The sequence below is a fragment of the Orcinus orca genome, chromosome 4 (assembly GCF_937001465.1).
Source record: "Orcinus orca chromosome 4, mOrcOrc1.1, whole genome shotgun sequence".
In the NCBI taxonomy this organism is placed as follows: Eukaryota; Metazoa; Chordata; class Mammalia; order Artiodactyla; family Delphinidae; genus Orcinus; species Orcinus orca.
Window position 1 is genome coordinate 79865432 of NC_064562.1, and position 20079 is coordinate 79885510.

The 20079-nt window shown below is 36.5% G+C and overlaps 1 protein-coding gene across 2 annotated transcripts in view; it reads left to right on the top strand.

Moving 5' to 3' along the window:
- Positions 1-13560: 13560 nt before the first annotated feature.
- PDCL2 (phosducin like 2) overlaps positions 13561-20079 on the top strand; it is a 47526-nt gene continuing 41007 nt past the window's right edge. The window contains exon 1 of one of the 2 annotated variants that reach the window (XM_033425372.2): positions 13561-13742. In XM_033425372.2, coding sequence (XP_033281263.1) covers positions 13737-13742 — 6 coding nt within the window. In that variant the 5' untranslated portion in view covers positions 13561-13736. The remainder of the gene's footprint in view (positions 13743-20079) is intronic. The other variant, XR_007477032.1, reaches the window with a different exon arrangement.

Below are 20079 nucleotides of genomic sequence, written 5' to 3' on the forward strand. Positions count from 1 at the left end.
GAGAATTTACTCTCTAAGATTAGCCAGATACCAATAACTTGAATTCATTTTACTTCTAAATTATGTGGTTTTAGTGGTAGTTTTTCATTTCGTATGCATGGATTTTTAAAATGCTAACCAATCTACTTTGGTGTTTCAATCTAGAATACTTAATAATTACTTGACTATAATATTCTTTCTAAGCTTGTGACTCACTACCGTGGACCAATTTATGAAACGAGGAGCATAGTATATTTTAAACATGCGTTTACCTGTGGGAAAGTAACTGTAACCATAAACTCAGTTTTAAATGTTTATCCCGTTGAATATTCTTACATGTGAGGAGTTGAAAGTTAGGTTATACTGGCTTCAAATGAAATAGGAGTTGAATTGATTAACAAATAACCACTATATGGGGCTTATAGTAGTCCATTTGATGAATGAATTTAATATTTGTGAGAAGGTTCAATTGAAGTCATGCCTTTCAAATGAAACTATTATCAGGTAGCCGCATGTCTCAAATGTGCTTTCATTTTCTTCTGCTCGGCATCTTTACATCTTGAGAAAATGCATCTTAGTCACATTTTTCACTAGCAATGACACATTGCCATTTTTTTGTGTCTCCTGTTGTCCTGTTCCACATGTCCAATTTAAATGAACTATATATTTTATAAAGAAGGTTACTAGATGTGTGTACAGTATAATCTTCCAGATAAAAATGTTCATGATGGAAAACTGATTCTCACAGAGTTGGTTTCATGTGTCCCAAATCATTCTGAGTAAGTCTGGAAACAGACAGACAGCATTTTTGCTTCTCAAAGATGCAGGTGGGTGTTCTTGTTGGCTGCTGCAGATGGCACTCAGGCCCTCAGGAAAGAGCATCATCAATAGAATGACCAAGGTCCCAGCATAAAACTGGAACTTTTATTCCATCTCTTGGTTATTCTCCACAGCTCTTTGAAATGCTCACAAAGGACTGTCTTAGGTCACATCTTTCTTGTTCTTTTTTGTCTGGAGCAAGGATGGTGGGTAAAAACAAAAACAAATAGGAAGCCGTCTTTATGCCCAATGCTGAGAAACCTCTGTGCTCATCACGTGTGTGTGTTCGTGTCTCTCAGTCATCTGTCCTGCATCCGCTGCTGCAGCTCGTTCCACAACTGCATGAGAGAAGAATGAAGAGGTTCAAAGTGGACGTATGTAACAAAAACTGCATGCTTGCTTCACCACTCTGTGTGTGGCAGCCCTTTCTGTTCATTCCCTGTGGTGGTGGTTTATAAGATCTTCTTCTGGGTAAGCCTCATGTAATACCCAGGTAGCCTACAGAAGAGCATCCGTTCGCAGAAGTGTTTTCACACTCAGGAAGAAGAGAACTGTCCTCCTCCCCATTATATGTCCCTTCTAAGCCAGGTTGTAGGCAGTGAGGAAAACCGGGATTAGACTTCCTTCCAAGGGCCGTGCCCCTCCCAGTGAGGAAACCTATTCATTTTTGGTTTAAGAAAGGAATGGCAGTGTGCCTAGTCATTAGATAGGAATAGGAGAAAAGATCAAGGACCATTTACTGCCCCTCTGTGTACAGGTCGGCAGATGGCTGGAATGACAAGCTTTCTATCCAGGTATTAAAGCATTAACAAGAGTAAGGCTCATGAAGTATTATAAATATATCAGACATTAAATGTAGGTATTTAGTTTTTTTCCACAGTTAACAAAAATATGGCCCAAACTCAGTGTCTGTGTTTAAGATGAACATAACTAAGAGGAACATAAATGAGTTAACACATTTTAAACTAGAAACTGTGGCATTTTTATTGTCCTTTGAAAAGAATCCTAACTCTTTCAATGATGAAAGTTTCTAGGCATTATTTTTAAGTAATGCCTTACATTGTTGGAATGCCTTATAGTTTTTAGTCTTATAGGATCTCATTTTATTCTTTTGACAACTCTGTTGGCACTTAACAAGTATTGTTATCCCCAGTTTACAAAAAGGAACACAACTCAGAATAGTTAAAGGAGTTTCCCAAGATCATAGTAGTAAGTGGGATTAGAGATTATAACAATCTCTTGACTTCCAGTCTAGGCAAATATTTTTTTTTCACTATGCTGTTTCCTTTGTAGTCTAATCTTGAATATTTCTATTATTTTATTGTTAAACTTTTTCTTAATTTAAATACCATATTAATTTTATTCTACTACCAAAAGTTTGCAAATACTTTTAAAAACACATACAATTTAGGCAAATAAATTCATCAAAATTTATTTTTATGATCACTGTTTCCTCCCTAAATTCCTCACATCGTTGAACTAAGCTTCCATCATGGAAGACAATACTGCTGCCAACGTTAATGAGAAATGTAAGAGGAACTGTAGTAGCCCCTTAAAATTTTAGAATTTCCAATATGAAAAAAATCAAATCAGTTTTCATCAAACTTTCTAGAAGTAATATATGCTTTTTTGAATTAACTTTTACGTTCTGAAGCGTCTTCCCGACTTATGAATAGTGTAAGATTTCAATTTAAAGATACAGTTTCTTAAAATACACCAGCAAGTTATTAGTTTACTACAACACTTCAGTGTTAGTATTTGCAAAATCAAAGCTACTCAGTATTGTGGGCGGTTTGGTACTTTATCTAAATGTTCCACCTTGAGTGAGACTATCTATACTTACAGATAACTATATAGAAGTGTGAACTCTGACTTAGTAGTAATATCTTGTTGGACAAATGATAGCTCTTAAAAGTAATTTGCAGCAAGCCAGGTTTTCTAGGAATCTCTAAGAGAAAAAAATGTAAAACATGAATTTTAGAAAATTACAGTAAAGTATTAATTTTGCTGGGCCTAAGTCACCTAATTTTAAACCATATTTTTGATAGTGAAATATTTTGGGTTCTTAAATAAAATGAGTTTTCAGATTTTAGTGCATTCAAACCCTTTTCTTACATGTTCTTTGCTAGACATCCTCACTTCCATCCCCACATGTTTTTCAGCTCTCCCACCCAAATTCTTTTATATACTGTTCTATCTCCAATAAGACTAAAAAGACCTGTATGTTTGAGTTTGAAATTTTTAAATTTGGGCACATTTTAAGTTACATCTGTCCCACTTTTCTTTTTTTCTGTGTAATATAAAAAACACAGCTGTTCTTACATAACCATATAAAGTTTCTATGTGTACATTTTTAAATATTAAAAATTTCAATCTTTAAAGTAATTTGGGGGCATTTAATAATCAGGATGAGAATTAGATATAGAATGTTGAGAATTTAAGATACATTTGTTGTAAAGAAGGGATTTTAGAATTTTAATAGATGTCAGGGCCATTTCTTAGAATCTAAAAATGTGATTGTACTTATATTATGGAATACTTGAAAAAGGTCTTGATGACAAATTTCATATAATTGCTGTCCTGATACTTTTATAACTTGCTATTGAAAATAGGAAGCTATAAGAAACAACTTTATGGAAATCATAAAATGTTAAATATTTTTTTCCATTAACTTTGAAATGAAATATTTTGAGAAAAGAAACACTTCAAAATACATCCATTATGAATAATCAGTTTGTTCCTATTTGGTTTTTTTTTTCATTACCATTTCTGTTAATATAATTTTATTGGGAAAAATCTCTTCTGAAGTCTCATTGAATAAATATAGTTTACCAAATTTGTCCCTCAATTTCAATTTAAATTTCTATAGATATATTATGTATTTTAGCTATGACACAATTCTGTTTTATATTTTTGCCTGTTCATGTGTTAACACATACAATATGTATTGTAAAGAAATCATTTCATTCTAACAAACTACTGAGGGGAGATTTTAAATATAGTTAATTATCTATGAAATGTCCTCTGCCTACTTATTGATGAATATATGTACAACTGACAAATTTCATGAAAATAGTATCTGTTAGACTAATAAGGAAATTACCTTAAAATACAACACGCTGATGATATTGCTAGTATCACTGAAAATTCTTCCAGTAGAGATACAAAAATTACTTATTGATATGAATTATATACTCAAGTCCTTGATTCCCTCATTGTTTAATTATGATAGCTGAAAATAACTATACTCTCAAGAAGCATTTGCACTTATTTTTACTGTTGTTTGATTTGTAATGCCCTCATTTTCTCTTCCAGGAAGAATTCCAAGGTCCTATTATAGACCAAAGTAGAGGATTCTTTTTATTCAGGGTATGCACATACTATATTTTTTAAAAAATCAATCAACATTGAAAAATGCTTTCACTGTGCATTTCTTTACATTAACTCATAAGTTTTAATTAAGTTTTATAGTTTATCTAAAGATATTTGACAGCAAGTGTTACAGTCTGAGATTCACTTCTGTCGCCACCTTATTGCCTTAATATCATGGCATCTCTGATCTCTTCTCTAATCCACTACTCATGTTTGTAAATACCCCAAATGACATTCACCTATTTCACAGTTTAGTTCCATGACATTTCATGTAGGAAATGAGTGTCTGAAAGATGTATTACTCCTTAAGTTCTAATGAAATATTTAGCTAAAGAAATATTAGCCAATGAAATATTTAGCTAAGCAATTACAACTTTATTATAAAGTCTAAGGAGAGCTACATGGTAAGATTTGCATTTTGGAAACTAATTCTAACAATAAATTGGAGGAGAATGGACTGAAAGAAGGAGGAAAATAACAGATATAGATAAGGAAGAAATAATACCACTCAACGAGATCATTAAGCTGCTTTCTATGAAAATTAACTTCTCTCCTTAGTTACATTGATTTGTTTCTCACTTATTATTTTCCAGCCACGCAATGGAAGAAGGTCAGAAGGTTACATTTAAAATGGTATGTGCATCACAATTCAACCCAGTTTGAAAATTTCTGTCATTTTCAGATCTTCACAAGTTAACCTATGCTCAGTTTATTTCTATTATTTGATTGTATGTGTACATTAATATTCTATATAAATACTGCAAATATAGAGGCTGTGAGGACTTCATATGATGTAAAATGCTAGTATTTTAGGGCCAGATTTGCTTTGCCCATGTCATGCATTCCTCACACTATGTCACAATAGTTGTCATCAGTTTTGCAGACACTGACCTAATCATCATTTACTGTGCAAGTAGAATGTGTCAGGGATCATGTTCTTATTTTGGTAATCAGTGTCCACAATAGTGGGCCATAACTTACAGACTGGATGCATTTCTGACTTCCAAATGACCTATATTCAAAGATTCTTTATAAGAGCTGTGATTTACCATTTCCAGAGAACTAAGAAAATGTGGAAAGACATGAAAGCATGACTTCTACTTTGGGACTCCCAGAGTTTCCACCTCAATGCTGGAGATACAGTAGACACTTAGTAGCTATTGAATGGCCCTACACATTTAATAAATATGTTAATCTTAATATCTTATTAGCCTATGAATTTTAAAATTAAATGCAAATGCACATTGATAAATTTACACCACAGAAATAAAACTATATTCTACTAACTGTATGTAATCCTCAATGCAGATTCTATGCTGAACATATTTTTGCAAATATTTCATTTATATAATTTATCTCAACCCTTTAATACATATATATTTAGCTTAAGAATGTAAAATTCTTAATATTTTCTCATAGAAACGAAAATCAAAACACGTTATTTCCAACTAAAGGAGATAACACCAAAATTATACAATATCTAGAAAATGAAGATAATGAAAACACTACATGTTAAAACTTATGGGACTCTGACAAAACCATATTTAGTGGAAAATTTAAGGCTTTAAACACTATCAAGCAAGAAAAAGTGAGTGAATTAGGAATTTGTCATTAAGTTAAAAAGAATAACAAGTTGAACCTCAGGAAAGCAGAGGAAGAAAATTATAAAATGAAAGATGAAATTAATTAATTATAAAATAGTAAAATACAACAATTGGTAAATAAACCAAAAATCTTATTCTTATCAAAATCTTATTCTTTATAAAAAATGAAATAAACTATCCTAATTTTCCTATCCTAATCAATGAAAAGAAGAAACCATAAATATACAAAAATACAAATGAAAAGAGGGAAATTAAAACAGATACAGAAGAAATGGGAACCATAAGAGTTCTTTTCAAATCTCTGTGCCTATCAGTTTGAAAACCTAGATAAAATGGAGAATATACAATACAGTAGACACTACTAAAATTGACCTCAGAAAAAAGAAAAAAATATTCTAAGCATACTGATGGCCTTGGAAAAAAAATCGAGAATGTTATCTAGAAACTCTCCCCTCAAGAGTACTAGGACCAGGAATTTCGGATTTTTCTAGCTCAGAGAAGGAAGAAAAATTTCAAAATATTTTTATGAAGTCAGCAAATACTAATACCAAAACCTTACAAAGTTAGCATAAGAAAGGAAGCTGTAGGTCAATCCTGTTTATAAGTATCAATGCAAACATTTAAAAGAAATATTAGTAAATAGTATTCAGCAATACATTGAAAGAATTATATGACCCCATGAAGTGAAGTTCATTCCAGCAACTAAGATGGTTCAATATCAGGGAGTCTATGAAAATATTTTCACCATTAAAAGAAAAATTATACCATCAACTCAGTACAGGCATACCTCCATTTTATTGCGCTTTGCTTTATTGTGCCTCACAAATATTATGTTGTTTACAATTTGAAGGTTTGTGACAACCCTGTGTTGAGCAGTTCTATCAGTGTTGTTTTTTCCAAAAGCATTTGCTCATTTCGTGTCTTATGTCTCATTTTGGTAATTCTTAAAATATTTCAAACTTTTTCATTATCATTATATTCATTATGGTGATCTGTGATCAGTGATCTTTGACGTTACGATTGAAATTGTTTTGGGGTGCCATGATCCACGCACATGTAAGATGGCAAACTTAATTGATAAATATGTGTGTTCTGACTGCTCCACTGACCAGCCATTCCACGGTCACTCTCCCTCTTGTCAGGCCTCCCTATTCCCTGAGACACAAAAATATTTAAATTAGGCCAATTAATAATCCTACAATGGCCTCTAAGGTCTCAAGTAAAAGGAAGAGTTACACGTCTCTCATTTTAAATTGAAAGCTAGAAATGGTTACGCTTAGTGAGGAAGGCATGTCAAAAGCCGAGATAGGCCAAAAGCTAGGCCCCTTGTGCCAAACAACCAAGTTGTGAATGCAAAGAAAAAGTTCTTGAAGGAAATTAAAAGCGCTACTCCAGTGAACACGTGAATAAGAAATTGAAGTAGCCTTATTGCTGATATGGAGAACATTTCAGTGGTCTGGATAAAAGATCAAACCAGCCACAATGTTCCCTTGAGCCAAAGCCTAATCCAGAGCAAGGTCCTAACTCTCTTCAATTCTGTGAAGGCTGAGAGAGCTGAGGAAGCTGCAGAAGAAAAGTTTGAAGCTAGTAGAGGTGGTTTCATGAGATTCACGGAAAGAAGCTGTCTTCGTAGCGTAAAAGTTCAAGTTGAAGCAGTAAATGCTAACGTAGAAGCTGTAGCGAAATCCAGAAGATCTAGCTAAGATAATTAATGAAGGTGGCTACACTGAACAACAGATTTTCAATGTAGACTAAACCACCTTCTATTGAAAGAAGATGCCATCTAGGACTTCCAAAGCTAGAGAGAAGTCACTGCCTGGTTTCAAAGCTTTGAAGGACGAGCTGACTCTTGTTAGGAGCTAGCGCAGCTGGTGACTGTAAGTTGAAGCCAGTGCTCACTTACCATTCAGAAAACCCTAGGGCCCTTAAGAATTATGTTGAATCTACTCTGCCTGTGCTCTAAAAATGGAAAAACAAAAGCTAGATGACAGCATATCTTATGCAACAAAGTTTATTGACTATTTTAAGCCCAGTATCGAGACTTACGGCTCAGAAAAAAAGATTCCTTTCAAAATATTACTGCTCATTGATGATGCATCTGGTCATCCAGGCACTCTGATGGAGATGTACAGCGAGATTGTTTTCAAGACTCCTAACACAACATCCCATGGATCAAGGAATAATTCCTTCAAGTCTTATTATTTAAGAAATGCATTGTGTAAGGTGATAGCTACCATAGATAGTGATTCCTCCAGTGGATCTAGGCAAAGTATAATAAATTGAAAACCTTTTGGAAAGTTCATCATTCTAGATACCATTAAGAATATTTTTGATTCATAGGAAGAGGTTAAAATAACAGGAGTTTGGAAGAGCTGATTCTAAACCTCATGGATGACTTTGAGGGTTCAAGACTTCAGTGGAGGAAGTAACTACAGATGTGGTAGAAATAGCAAGAGAACTCGAATTAGAAGCGGAGCCTGAAGATGTGACTGCATTGCTATAATCTCATGATAAAACTTTAACAGATGAGCAGTTGCTTCTTATGGCTGAGCAAAGAAAGTGGTTTCTTGAGACGGAATCTACACCAGTGAAGATGCTGTAAAAATTGTTGAAATGACAACAATTTCAATGACAGGGATTTAGAATATTACATAAACTTAGTTGATAAAGCAGCAGCAGGGGGACTTCCCTGACGGTCCAGTGGTTAAGACTCCACACTTTCACTGCAGGGAGTGCAGGTCCGATCCCTGGTGGGGGACTAAGATCCTGCAGCCAAAAAGAAAAAAAAAGCAGCAGCAGCAGCAGCAGGGTTTGAGAGGATTGACTCCAATTTTGAAAGAAGTTTTACTATGAGTAAAATGCCATCAAACAGCATTGCATGCTATCAGAGAAATTGTCCCTGAAAGGAAGAGTCAATCAATGTGGCAGACTTCGTTGTTGTCTTATTTTAAGAAATTGTCACAGTCACCCCAGCCTTCAGTGACTAATACCCTGATCCCTCAGCAGCCATTAACATCTGGGCAAGACCCTCCACCAGCAAAGAGATTATGAATCTCTGAAGGCTCAGTTGATGGTTAGCAATTTTTAGCAATAAAGTATTTTTAAATTGAGGTATGTGCATTGGTCTTTTTAGACATAAAGCTACTGTGCACTTAATAAACTATTGTATAGTATAAACATAACTTTTATATGCACCAGGAGACTAAAAAATTTGTATGACTTGCTTTATTGAGATATTCACTGGAACTGAACCTGCAGTATCTCTGAGGTATGCCTGTAGATGCTTTCAGTGAAGTTCCATGTCAATTTCTAATGTTTTCAAAGAAGATCCTGTAGAAAGAGATGAATCTTTGTCAACAATATTTATATAATGGTCTGAAACAAAGTCAGTAGGAGGCTTGATAGTAAAACATTTTAGAGTATTTCTATTAACATCAGAAACAAAACAAGGATGCTCTGTTCTCTTTTATTTCATATAGTTCTTATGCATTAGCCAACTCAGACAAGAAAGTAATAAAAGATACAAATATTGGAAAAGTGAAGAAAAAATTTTATGTTCTCATGGGGCATAATTATGAACTTGAATTTTTAAACTATATTTGGTATTAACTCATGTTTCAACAAAGGCTTGTTATGTTCACATCAAGAATATGAGCAGGGCTTCACTGGTGGCTCAGTGGTTAAGAATCCGCCTGCCATTGCAGGGGACACGGGTTCGAGCCCTGGTCCAATAAGATCCCACATGCTGCAGAGCAGCTAAGCCCGTGAGCCACAATTACTGAGCCTGTGCTCTACAGCCCGTGAGCCACAACTACTGAAGCCTGCGTGCCACAACTACTGAAGCCCGCGTGCCTAGAGCCCGTGCTCTGCAATAAGAGAAGCCACTGCAATGAAAAGCCCGTGCACCACAACGAAGAGTAGCCCCTGCTCGCCACCACTAGAGAAAGCCCGTGTACAGCAACAGAGACCCAACGCAGCCAAAAATAAATAAATAAATTTATTTTAAAAAAAGAATATGAACAATCATATTCCTAATTTTTCTTGTTTCAAGGAACTAAGAACAAAAAGTTAATGGAAAAGAACTGTATTTTATAATATTACAAATGTTGAGGCATTTTATAAAATGTGAACAAAAAATAGTTTAATACTAAATGGAAAAAATGTCTGATTTTAACACTAAACTAAGTGTTAGAGTGCTCATAAATGTGAAATGGAATTTAATCCATGATTTGATCAAGTTAGCAAAAAGTTCTCTCTGAAACTGAGAAAAATAGCTTTATTTGGATTGTTTCCAAGATTAGGGCCCACATATACTAATTCACTCAGGATTTCATTTTATCTTGTCAATAGAGAAACACTTCAATAATAATTTTTCTTTGTTTTTCTCATCTGATTATCTGAGATCTTACTCTGTCCTGGTGACTTATATTTATTTAGACTATGGTTAGATATAAAATAGGATGATTTAGTCACAAATACATGAGGAATAAATGCAACATATTCATAAATCTTATTGGTATCAATGAGCTTTAGGAAACTACTTTTATACAGTTAAATAATTTTTGTAAAACTTTGGAAAATACTGGCATACAGAATAAGCATTTCATCAGAGAGAGATTAAATGATAATTAAAAATATGCAGATTGAAGTATAGCTGAGAAATACCTCAGATGTCAATTTTATCATACATGACAAAATATTTATAGAAATGTCTCTATATAAAGGAAGTGTATATAGACTTGTATATATGCTCATTATATACATACATTCATATACCCATTTATACTTGAATCTAAATTCAATTTTTTTTTAACAGAATGCCAACTATTTTCTGCAGAAACAACGCTATGGAATACAAGATGTACTGACATTTTTTTCTTCTGAAAAACAATCCTTGCTAAGTTTAACATGTTTGAGAATCCCTGTGTTGTAAGCATTCTCAGTAAAAGTTGATTGAGATTGAAATGTTTAATTTGTTGAAAATTTAAAAAGCATCTTAAAATATTTTTTCTTAGTGTTGTAATGATAGTGTATAATAAAGCTGTGAATAATTATGTTCCTTAGATCCTTGAGGCTGTTGATGGTACTCATGTACAATGCTCTTTTGATATTTTTATTAAAGGCAGTTAGTAGAGCTGAGTTTTAATGAGTGAATTTAGTTTATTCTATTTGGATTTCTTCAGTGACAAAATCACCAGCTCTTACAAAATACCAGAATGCCAAATAGCCAACAATCTTAGAACATGAATACCAACTAAAACTATACTAGTTGGAGGATTTGGCCATGATCCATCCAATATTCCAATAAACAAGTTCTGATATATACACTGTAAAAGAGATGTCTTATTGCTACTAACATAACAGGAGGCCAGCTTTTTCTACCAAGTAGTAGTATTAAGTTTATCTTTTTTTTATTGGAATATAGTTGATTTACAATGTTGTGTTAGTTTCTGCTGTACAGCAAAGTGAGTCAGTTATACATATACATATATCCACTCTCTTTTAGATTCTTACCCCATATAGGTCATTACAGAGTATTGAGTAGAGTTCCCTATGCTATACAGTAGGTTCTTAGTTATCTAGTTGTTTCACCTTGCAGCATCTGAAAGGCAACCAGCCTTGTCCAAAAAGAATGCAATCTTCCTGGTAGAGAATCATGAACACAGTGGGTGAACTTTTTACATCAAATCAGTGTCTAGTGGGCACAGTTAACCTCATATGGATGTTGAGATTCTCTCCCTTCAGGTTCCCCTGGGTTTTCCCTTCAGATTCCCCTGGATTTTCCCTTCTGACCTGGCCTCTTGGATAACCGCCTACTCTACCAGCCGGTTGCTGGCTGATTAGAGAAGGCTGGCTCTCTGTGTGGATAGGATTAGTTCTTACATTGTTCAGAGTACCTAACAAGCTTTTGTCTTACTAATGATGACCCCTGATTATAGCTTAAATTATGCCTTTTTCTAACAGAGTCCCTGAATTTCACTTCTTGTCAACCCACGTGAAGAACATGAGAAAGAAGGAGCAGAAGAGAACAAAAAGTATCTTCTTTAAAAAATGAATTGCCTAGATGAGATGCAGACTTGAGACAGAGAATGTTGCCAGAGCTGCTCCAGGTCTTTGCTCAAAACCTGCCAACCCCCACTTTTAGCAAGAGTTAACATAAATCTTTAAAGGGTCCAGAAATAAAAAAGGAAGCTACAAACAAACAAACAAAAACCAGATGGATCCAGTTAGGACCAAGATGGTGACAGATCTGACCTCCAACAGACCCTGAATCTCATTATATGCTGATTTTACTACATTTGCATATTAAATGACGCACCTACTGGTGGCCAAGACTGGATATTAAGGACCAAAAAAGGATAAAAAAGGGTGGCACTCCATTCCCTTGGAAAAAAACTCTGCCTCTTCCCCAGGAGACTAATGCATATGCCTCCCCATCATTAACCTCACTCCTCCTCCCTTTGTCTTTACTCTTTAAAATTAAAGCCCTCTGGACACGTGGGCAAGAAGTAGATCTGTGAGCTTAGTTCCTGCTTCTCCATTCTTTGGCCACTGAATAAAGCTTGTGCTGCGTTGATCTCAGCTTTGGCTTCATTATTTGGCTGCTCGAATGTGAATGGAAAAAGAACCCTCCCCCCGCCAAGGCAGAGAGCCATTGCCCAGCTAGGGGCTGATCAGGGTCTATAGGACTTAATTCTGTAACAAAAGGGCTCTAAAGCTCTAAATGCATAGGCAGTGTTAGCTAGTGCTATGCACAGTAATTCAACTAGCCTGGATTTTAGATTGTCAAAATAAGAAAGGGAGTTGACTGCTAATTCAAGCAGCAGCTCCCAGGGCCTGTCAGGAATCTAGAGAGACTTGGGCCGCTTACATTTTGGGGGGCTCCCCTGCTATTAAAAAGAAGAAGGAGAAGAAGAAGAAAGAGGAGGAGTAGAAGGGGAATGAGGGAGGAAGGGGGGGAGGGGAGAGGAGGAGGAGGGGAATGAGAAAAAGAAGAAAACAAAACATGGTTACAAAAATAGTGTGATGTTTTAAAATATTTTATATTTAATATTAATATTTTACACACAAAACAAAACATATAGGCTATTAGGAGTGTACGATTTGTATTAACTGGGCACTACAGACCGAGTAGTCCAGTGCTGAGCCCAAGTTTAAAACTGTGTCACTAAAAACACTTTTTCTTCTTTTCCAAATCTTTTCGCATCTTTGTGACCATGGGTATAACCTTATTTGGCAATAACATCATATGTTTTCCTCATGTTCCTGGCAGCTCCCAGTAAACACCCTTCCCTTCAACTAAACACCAAGGAACCAAACTGCCTAGGTTTCCTACCTAAAGTCTGAGCTTCTGTCTCCTAAAGCAATGGGTTTTTAAGGTGGTGGCAGAGAGCCATTTGAGAATCTGATGAAAGCTCTGGTCCTTAAATACCCCCCAAAATTTACACATACAACACAATTATGTGTGCATCGAGGGCTGGGGCTAGGCACCCCCTGAAGTCCATCCAAATATAGGCTATGGGTTCCACGTTAAGAACTTCTACTCTGAAGAGTTCTCTCCCCAGGATTTTGTTACTTCTCCATGAAGACAGGACTCAGGGGTTGAACGGTGCCGGAGGCACGGAAACAACGCGTGATTTTGGAGGTGGTGGAGGGAAGGGTGGGAGGAATGCCGGCACCAGTATCGTGAACGGAAGAGGCGCTGCTTGGGATAAATGCCCAAGACCAGGTGCGTCAGTACCCACAGCCACCTCCTAGGCCACGCCTCCGCGTTGCCTGGCAACAGAGCTGCGCCAGGCGCACGTGCGTCAGAGGCCCTTGTTCTCCCGTCTCCCTCCCGGTGGGCAGTGGGAACAGCTAGGACCTCGGCGGGCTCCCCTGTGGCTTCGAGGGGACGTCGGAGCCAGGAGTCCCCGCCAGGAGTTAGACGACACCGGCGTGTGAGGGGCGAGGCGGAACACCATGCAGGTGGGAGTCGCAGCCTACGGCGAGCCTGGACACCCCGGCGGGGTCCCTGGCTGGGCCTGAGGCTGAGCACGATGGGGAGGGCGGCCTACAGGGGTTAGGTTCTAACATTTGTTTTCAGCTTGCGTCTCTGTCACGATTGGAGAGAAATTCAAATTACCTCTAGGATAACGCCGTTTTTTCAACACTCAAGAAAGACTTCCGTTTGTCGCTGGAGAAAGCCTTTGGATTGCGTTTCACACCTATATCCTGGAAATCTTACTGCTGCGCTATTTCTGACTTAAGAAATAGACCGTCAGCTTTAGCCCAAGTGTAATTAAATTTAAGTATCCTGCCCCACTACATTTTAAAAAGGTCAGAGAGGAAACCCTAATAAGTCGCATCTGTCTTGAGAAAGACCAGCTGTCCCTGGAGTTTCTCCTACCTGATCACAAAAACTCTGTTAAACTTCCATTAATTCGTAAGAAGGTTGCTCCTCTATCTAAAGCTGCATTATTAAGCAGAAGGCTGTGCTTTTATTTCCTTTTTTTAATCAGAGTAAAATTCTCATTTCCAACTTCAGAAAAGCTTCTTCCCACCTGCTATCTCAGATTAAAACCACTGTGATTTTTCTAGTTTTACATATTTAATTTTGGAAATCGTTTATGCTGTATCATTTATTAGGATATTTTGAACACAAATTACATATAATTTTAAAGGATATTCCTTTTGTGTTAATAATAGATTCCTAGCAAGTGCATTTTATTCCCTATGTAAAAACATTGCAAATTTTTCCTGATTTTTGTCTGCTCTTCAAGAAATAGGCTGAAATGTAATTGAGAGTAGAGACGACAGCATATTAATCTTTGTTCATTTATTTATTCATTGATTTATTCAATAGCCAGTTTATTCAGTGCTTATGTGTAGTTGTGGACTTGTTCTGAAAGAGCTTACTGTGGGGGAATAAGAGAGAGTCAGATATAACTGTGTCATGATAAATGCCATAATACCTTTATCAAATAGATTGCGGTGCCTATTTCTACTTCTCTTATTACAATTTCATAGATAATTTCTAAAAGTGAAGGGAAGATCAGAGTATAGAGCATTTACTATTAACTCCCATTGCAACTAACTCCCAGATCAGTTAAGAAAGAGCAGTCACGGAGAGGTATGAATAAAACCATAAGTATGTGATATCATGAATATCAAGAAAGAGTGTTTTAACAAGAAGAGAATGACACACTCTCCCCAGTTCTGCCTAAGAGATCAAATACAATGAAAATCCATTGAAAATAACAATATGGAGCTCATAGGTGAGCTTAGAACAGTTTTGAAAGGGCTGTTGGAGGTAGAAGCCAAATTGGAGTAGGTTGAAGAGTGAATGGGAGGTGGAAGTGGTTACAGCATATATAGACAATTATTTTATGAAGTCTGAGTAGGAAGGAGAAAAGAGAGATAGGGTGGTAGGGGGTGCAAAGTGCAGGGAGGGTTTTTTAAAAAGGTGACTGCTGGATTTTCTGATAATAGAGGGCTCAGTTATTTGGACTAACTCTCCTGCTGAATACAAGTAAAAATGCTGGCTAGAATGTAAAACCTATCTCCTTAAAAGCATCAGAGATAACGTGATAGTAAACGATGAGACCAAAATCAAAGGGAAAGTGGAAAAGCAGGTGAATGGATTTCCAGAGCTTTAAAGCCAGTTTTACCACAAGGCCATCTTAGCAATCTGCAGTTCTTCCCGGATGTAATCACTGGGTGATGAGGAATCAAAGGGTATGGTCCATGAAAGCATGGGAAACTAATAGGAGTGTGAACCAGGTATAAACCCATGTCTAGAGGAATTCAGGGAAGGTCATCTTGATGCCTAGTGGAGCAGGGGAGAAAAAGAAAAGCAGTACAACCTATCCCCAAGAAGGTGTGGCTCAAGAGAGCTCTCACATAGATTGCAACCTAAGGCATATTGTCTGGGTGATCCAACAAACTTCAAACTGTGAATTTGATATAAATTAGTTATATACTGTAGTGCTCGTAAATACCTGGAAGAAATAGCAAACCCTCGTGCAGGAAGACATCTTTATGTTAGAATTCATGGAGATAAGTTTTCAAGGACATCAAGCAGAAATCAGTCAAAAGTAACCAAGGGAACAGGGCACAAGGGAACAGGGTACAAGGGAACAGGGCACAAGGGAACAGGGCACAAGGGAACAGGGCACTATGAGTATGAACCAACAAAAACAGACTTGCAGAGACTTCAGTTATCTGAATGATCAGAAACAGGTATAAAATAACTATGCTTATTATGTTTAAAAAAACGAAAGACCAAATTGAAATTATCTTCAAAGAGTAGGAGACTGTAAAAAGTGACCATAAAATTTGATGAAGACATTTCTATACACTACAATGAATAATAAGAAAGGAAATTAAGAAAACAATTCCATGTATAATTGCATCAAAAAGAATAAAATACTCAGGAATAAACATAAACAGGGAGGCAAGAGACTTGTACACTGAAAACTACAAAATGTTGCTGATAGGATCAGTGTCCTTATAAGAAGAGGAAGAGACACTAGAGCATGCTCTCTCTCTTTGCACACACACAGAGGAAAGGCTATGTGAGCACACAACAAGAAGGTGGCCTCCTGCAAACTAGGAGAAGAGTTCTCACCAGTAGCAACCCTGCTGGCACCTTGATCTTAGACTTCCAGCCTCCAGAATTGTGAGAAAATAAATTTCTATTTAAGTCACCTGGTCTGTGATATTCTGTTATGGCATCCCAAGCAGACTAACACAGGCTGACTGGGTGTCCTCAAAACACGGCAACTGGTTTCCCCCCAGAGCAAGTGATGAGAGAGACTGAGAGGAAAAAGCAGCAGCAGTGCCTTTTGTGGCTTGGTCTTAGAAATCACGTAGTGTCACTTCTATCATATTTTCAGTTTATTAGAAGTGAGACAGCAGGTTCAGCGTATACTCAATGGAAGTGGGTTAAGCTTCAACTCTCAAAAAGGTGCATGAAAGAATTTGTGAATATATTTTAAAATTATCACAATAGTTTAAAAGAAGATTAGATATAGTTGAGGGCGTTTTACAATCATATGGCATGGGGTGGCAGAAAACTGCCATTTTAATAGAGATGTTGGAGGGCAAAATCCTGGGCTGGTAGCGTGGTGGGAGAATCGTGAGGAAGTCTCAGAAAGGAAATTAACACAGAAGGGATGATCCTTAAATTCTGCATATAAAATCCACACAAATCCTTATTTGTCAGCCAAACTCCATATATATATAGGAGGTCCCAAGATGCCTGGCAAAAAGCAGCCATTAGAAGGTCAAAGAACTGAACTGATCTGAGGTTTTGGCTGCTGCCCATTTCAACTGATGTAGTTTGATGTTTGAGTCCAACGAAGTTAACTGCCTTCAAGTATGAAAATCAACATACTTTAGAGGAACATAAAAAAATCATAAATTTCTATGATGTATCGTCCTGAATGTCTAGTATGCAATAAAAATTATATAAGCAAAAAGAAAAAGAATGAAAAGCCATATTCAAAATGTGACTCGTATTCAAAAGCAAAGCAAGCAATGGAAACAAATCCTGACACTATCCAGATGTTGATATTAGCAAATGAAGAATTTAAAGCAGCTATTATAAATATATTCAAGGACTTAAAGGAAAATGAATTAACAGTTGGAGAATCATAACAGAGAAATAGAAACAGTAATAAAACAAATGGAAATTCTTTTTTTTTTTTACATCTTTATTGGAGTATAATTGCTTTACAATGGTGTGTTAGTTTCCGCTTTATAACAAAGTGAATCAGTTATACATATACATATGTTCCTACATCGCTTCCCTCTTGCGTCTCCCTCCCTCCCACCCTTCCTATCCCACCCCTCTAGGTGGTCACAAACCACCGAGCTGATCTCCCTGTGCTATGTGGCTGCTTCCCACTAGCTATCTATTTTACGTTTGGTAGTGTATATATGTCCGTATGTATGTCTCTAGTCCCTATGTCCCTATGTCTCCAGTAGGTCTGTGTCTTTATTCCTGTATTACCCCTAGGTTCTTCATGACACTTTTCCCCCTATATTCCATATATATGTACTAGCATACGGTATTTGTCTTTCTCTTTATGACTTACTTCACTCTGTATGACAGACTCTAGGTCCATCCACCTCACTACAAATAACTCAATTTCGTTTCTTTTTATGGCTGAGTAATATTCCATTGTATATATCTGCCACATCTTCTTTATCCATTCATCCGATGATGGGCACTTAAGTTGTTTCCATCTCCGGGCTATTGTAAATAGAGCTGCAATGAACATTTTGGTATATGACTCTTTTTGAACTATGGTTTTCTCAGGGTATATTCCCAGTAGTGGGATTGCTGGGTCATATGGTAGTTTTATTTGCGGTTTTTTAAGGAACCTCCATACTGTTTTCCATAGTGGCTGTACCAATTCACATTCCCACCAGCAGTGCAAGAGTGTTCCCTTTTCTCCACACCCTCTCCAGCATTTATTGTTTCTAGATTTTTTGATGATGGCCATTCTGACTGGTGTGAGATGATATCTCATTGTAGTTTTGATTTGCATTTCTCTAATTAATGATGTTGAGCATTCTATAATGTGTTTGTTGGCAGTCTGTATATCTTCTTTGGAGAAATGTCTATTTTGGTCTTCTGCCCATTTTTGGATTGGGTTGTTTGTTTTTGTGTTATTGAGCTGCATGACCTGCTTATAAAGTTTGGAGATTTGTCAGTTGCTTCATTTGCAAATATTTTCTCCCATTCTGAGGCTTGTCTTTTGGTCTTGTTTATGGTTTCCTTTGCTGTGCAAAAGCTTTGAAGTTTCATTAGGTCCCATTTGTTTATTTTTGTTCTTATTTCCATTTCTCTAGGACGTGGGTCAAAAAGGATCTTGCGGTGATTTATGTCATAGAGTGTTCTGCCTATGTTTTCCTCTAAGAGTTTGATAGTTTCTGGCCTTACATTTAGGTCTTAAATCCATTTTGGGCTTATTTTTGTGTATGGTGTCAGGGATTGATCTAATCTCATACTTTTACATGTACGTGTCCAGTTTTCCCAGCACCACTTATTGAAGAGGCTGTCCTTTCTCCACTGTACATTCCTGCCTCCTTTATCAAAGATAAGTTGACCATATGTGCGTGGGTTTATCTCTGGGCTTTCTATCCTTTTCCATTGATCTATATTTCTGTTTCTGTGGCAGTACCATACTGTCTTGATTACTGTAGCTTTGTAGTATAGTCTGAAGTCAGGGAGCCTGATTCCTCCAGCTCCGTTTTTCGTTCTCAAGATTGCTTTGGCTATTCGGTGTCTTTTGTGTTTCCATACAAATTGTGAAATTTTTTGTTCTAGTTCTGTGAAAAATGCCATTGGTAGTTTGATAGGGATTGCATTGAATCTGTAGATTGCTTTGGGTAGTAGAGTCATTTTCACAATGTTGATTCTTCCAATCCAAGAACATGGTATATCTCTCCATCTACTTGTATCATCTTTAATTTCTTTCATCAGTGTCTTATAATTTTCTGCATACAGGTCTTTTGTCTCCTTAGGTAGGTTTATTCCTAGATATTTTATTCCTTTTCTTGCAGTGGTAAATGGGAGTGTTTTCTTGATTTCACTTTCAGATTTTTCATCAGTAGTGTATAGGAATGCCAGAGATTACTGTGTGTTAATTTTGTATCCTGCTACTTTACCAAATTCATTGATTAGCTCTAGTAGTTTTTTGGTAGCATCTTTAGGATTCTCTATGTATAGTATCATGACATCTGCAAATAGTGACAGCTTTACTTCTTCTTTTCCTATTTGGATTCCTTTTATTTCCTTTTCTTCTCTGATTGCTGTGGCTAAAACTTCCAAAACTATGTTGAATAAGAGTGGTGAGAGTGGGCAACCTTGTCTTGTTCCTGATCTTAGTGGAAATGCTTTCAGTTTTTCACCATTGAGGATGATGTTGGCTGTAGGTTTGTCATATATGGCCTTTATTATGTTGAGGAAAGTTCCCTCTGTGCCTACTTTCTCCAGGGTTTTTATTATAAATGGGTGTTGAATTTTGTCAAAAGATTTCTCAGCCTCTATTGAGATGATCATATGGTTTTTCTCCTTCAATTTGTTAATATGGTGTATCACGTTGATTGATTTGCGTATATTGAAGAATCCTTGCATTCCTGGAATAAATCCCACTTTATCATGGTGTATGATCCTTTTAATGTGCTGTTGGATTCTCTCTGCTAGTATTTTTGCATCTGTGTTCATCAGTGATATTGGCCTGTAGTTTCCTTTCTTCGTGACATCCTTGTATGGTTTTGGTATCAGGGTGATGGTGGCCCCGTAGAATGAATT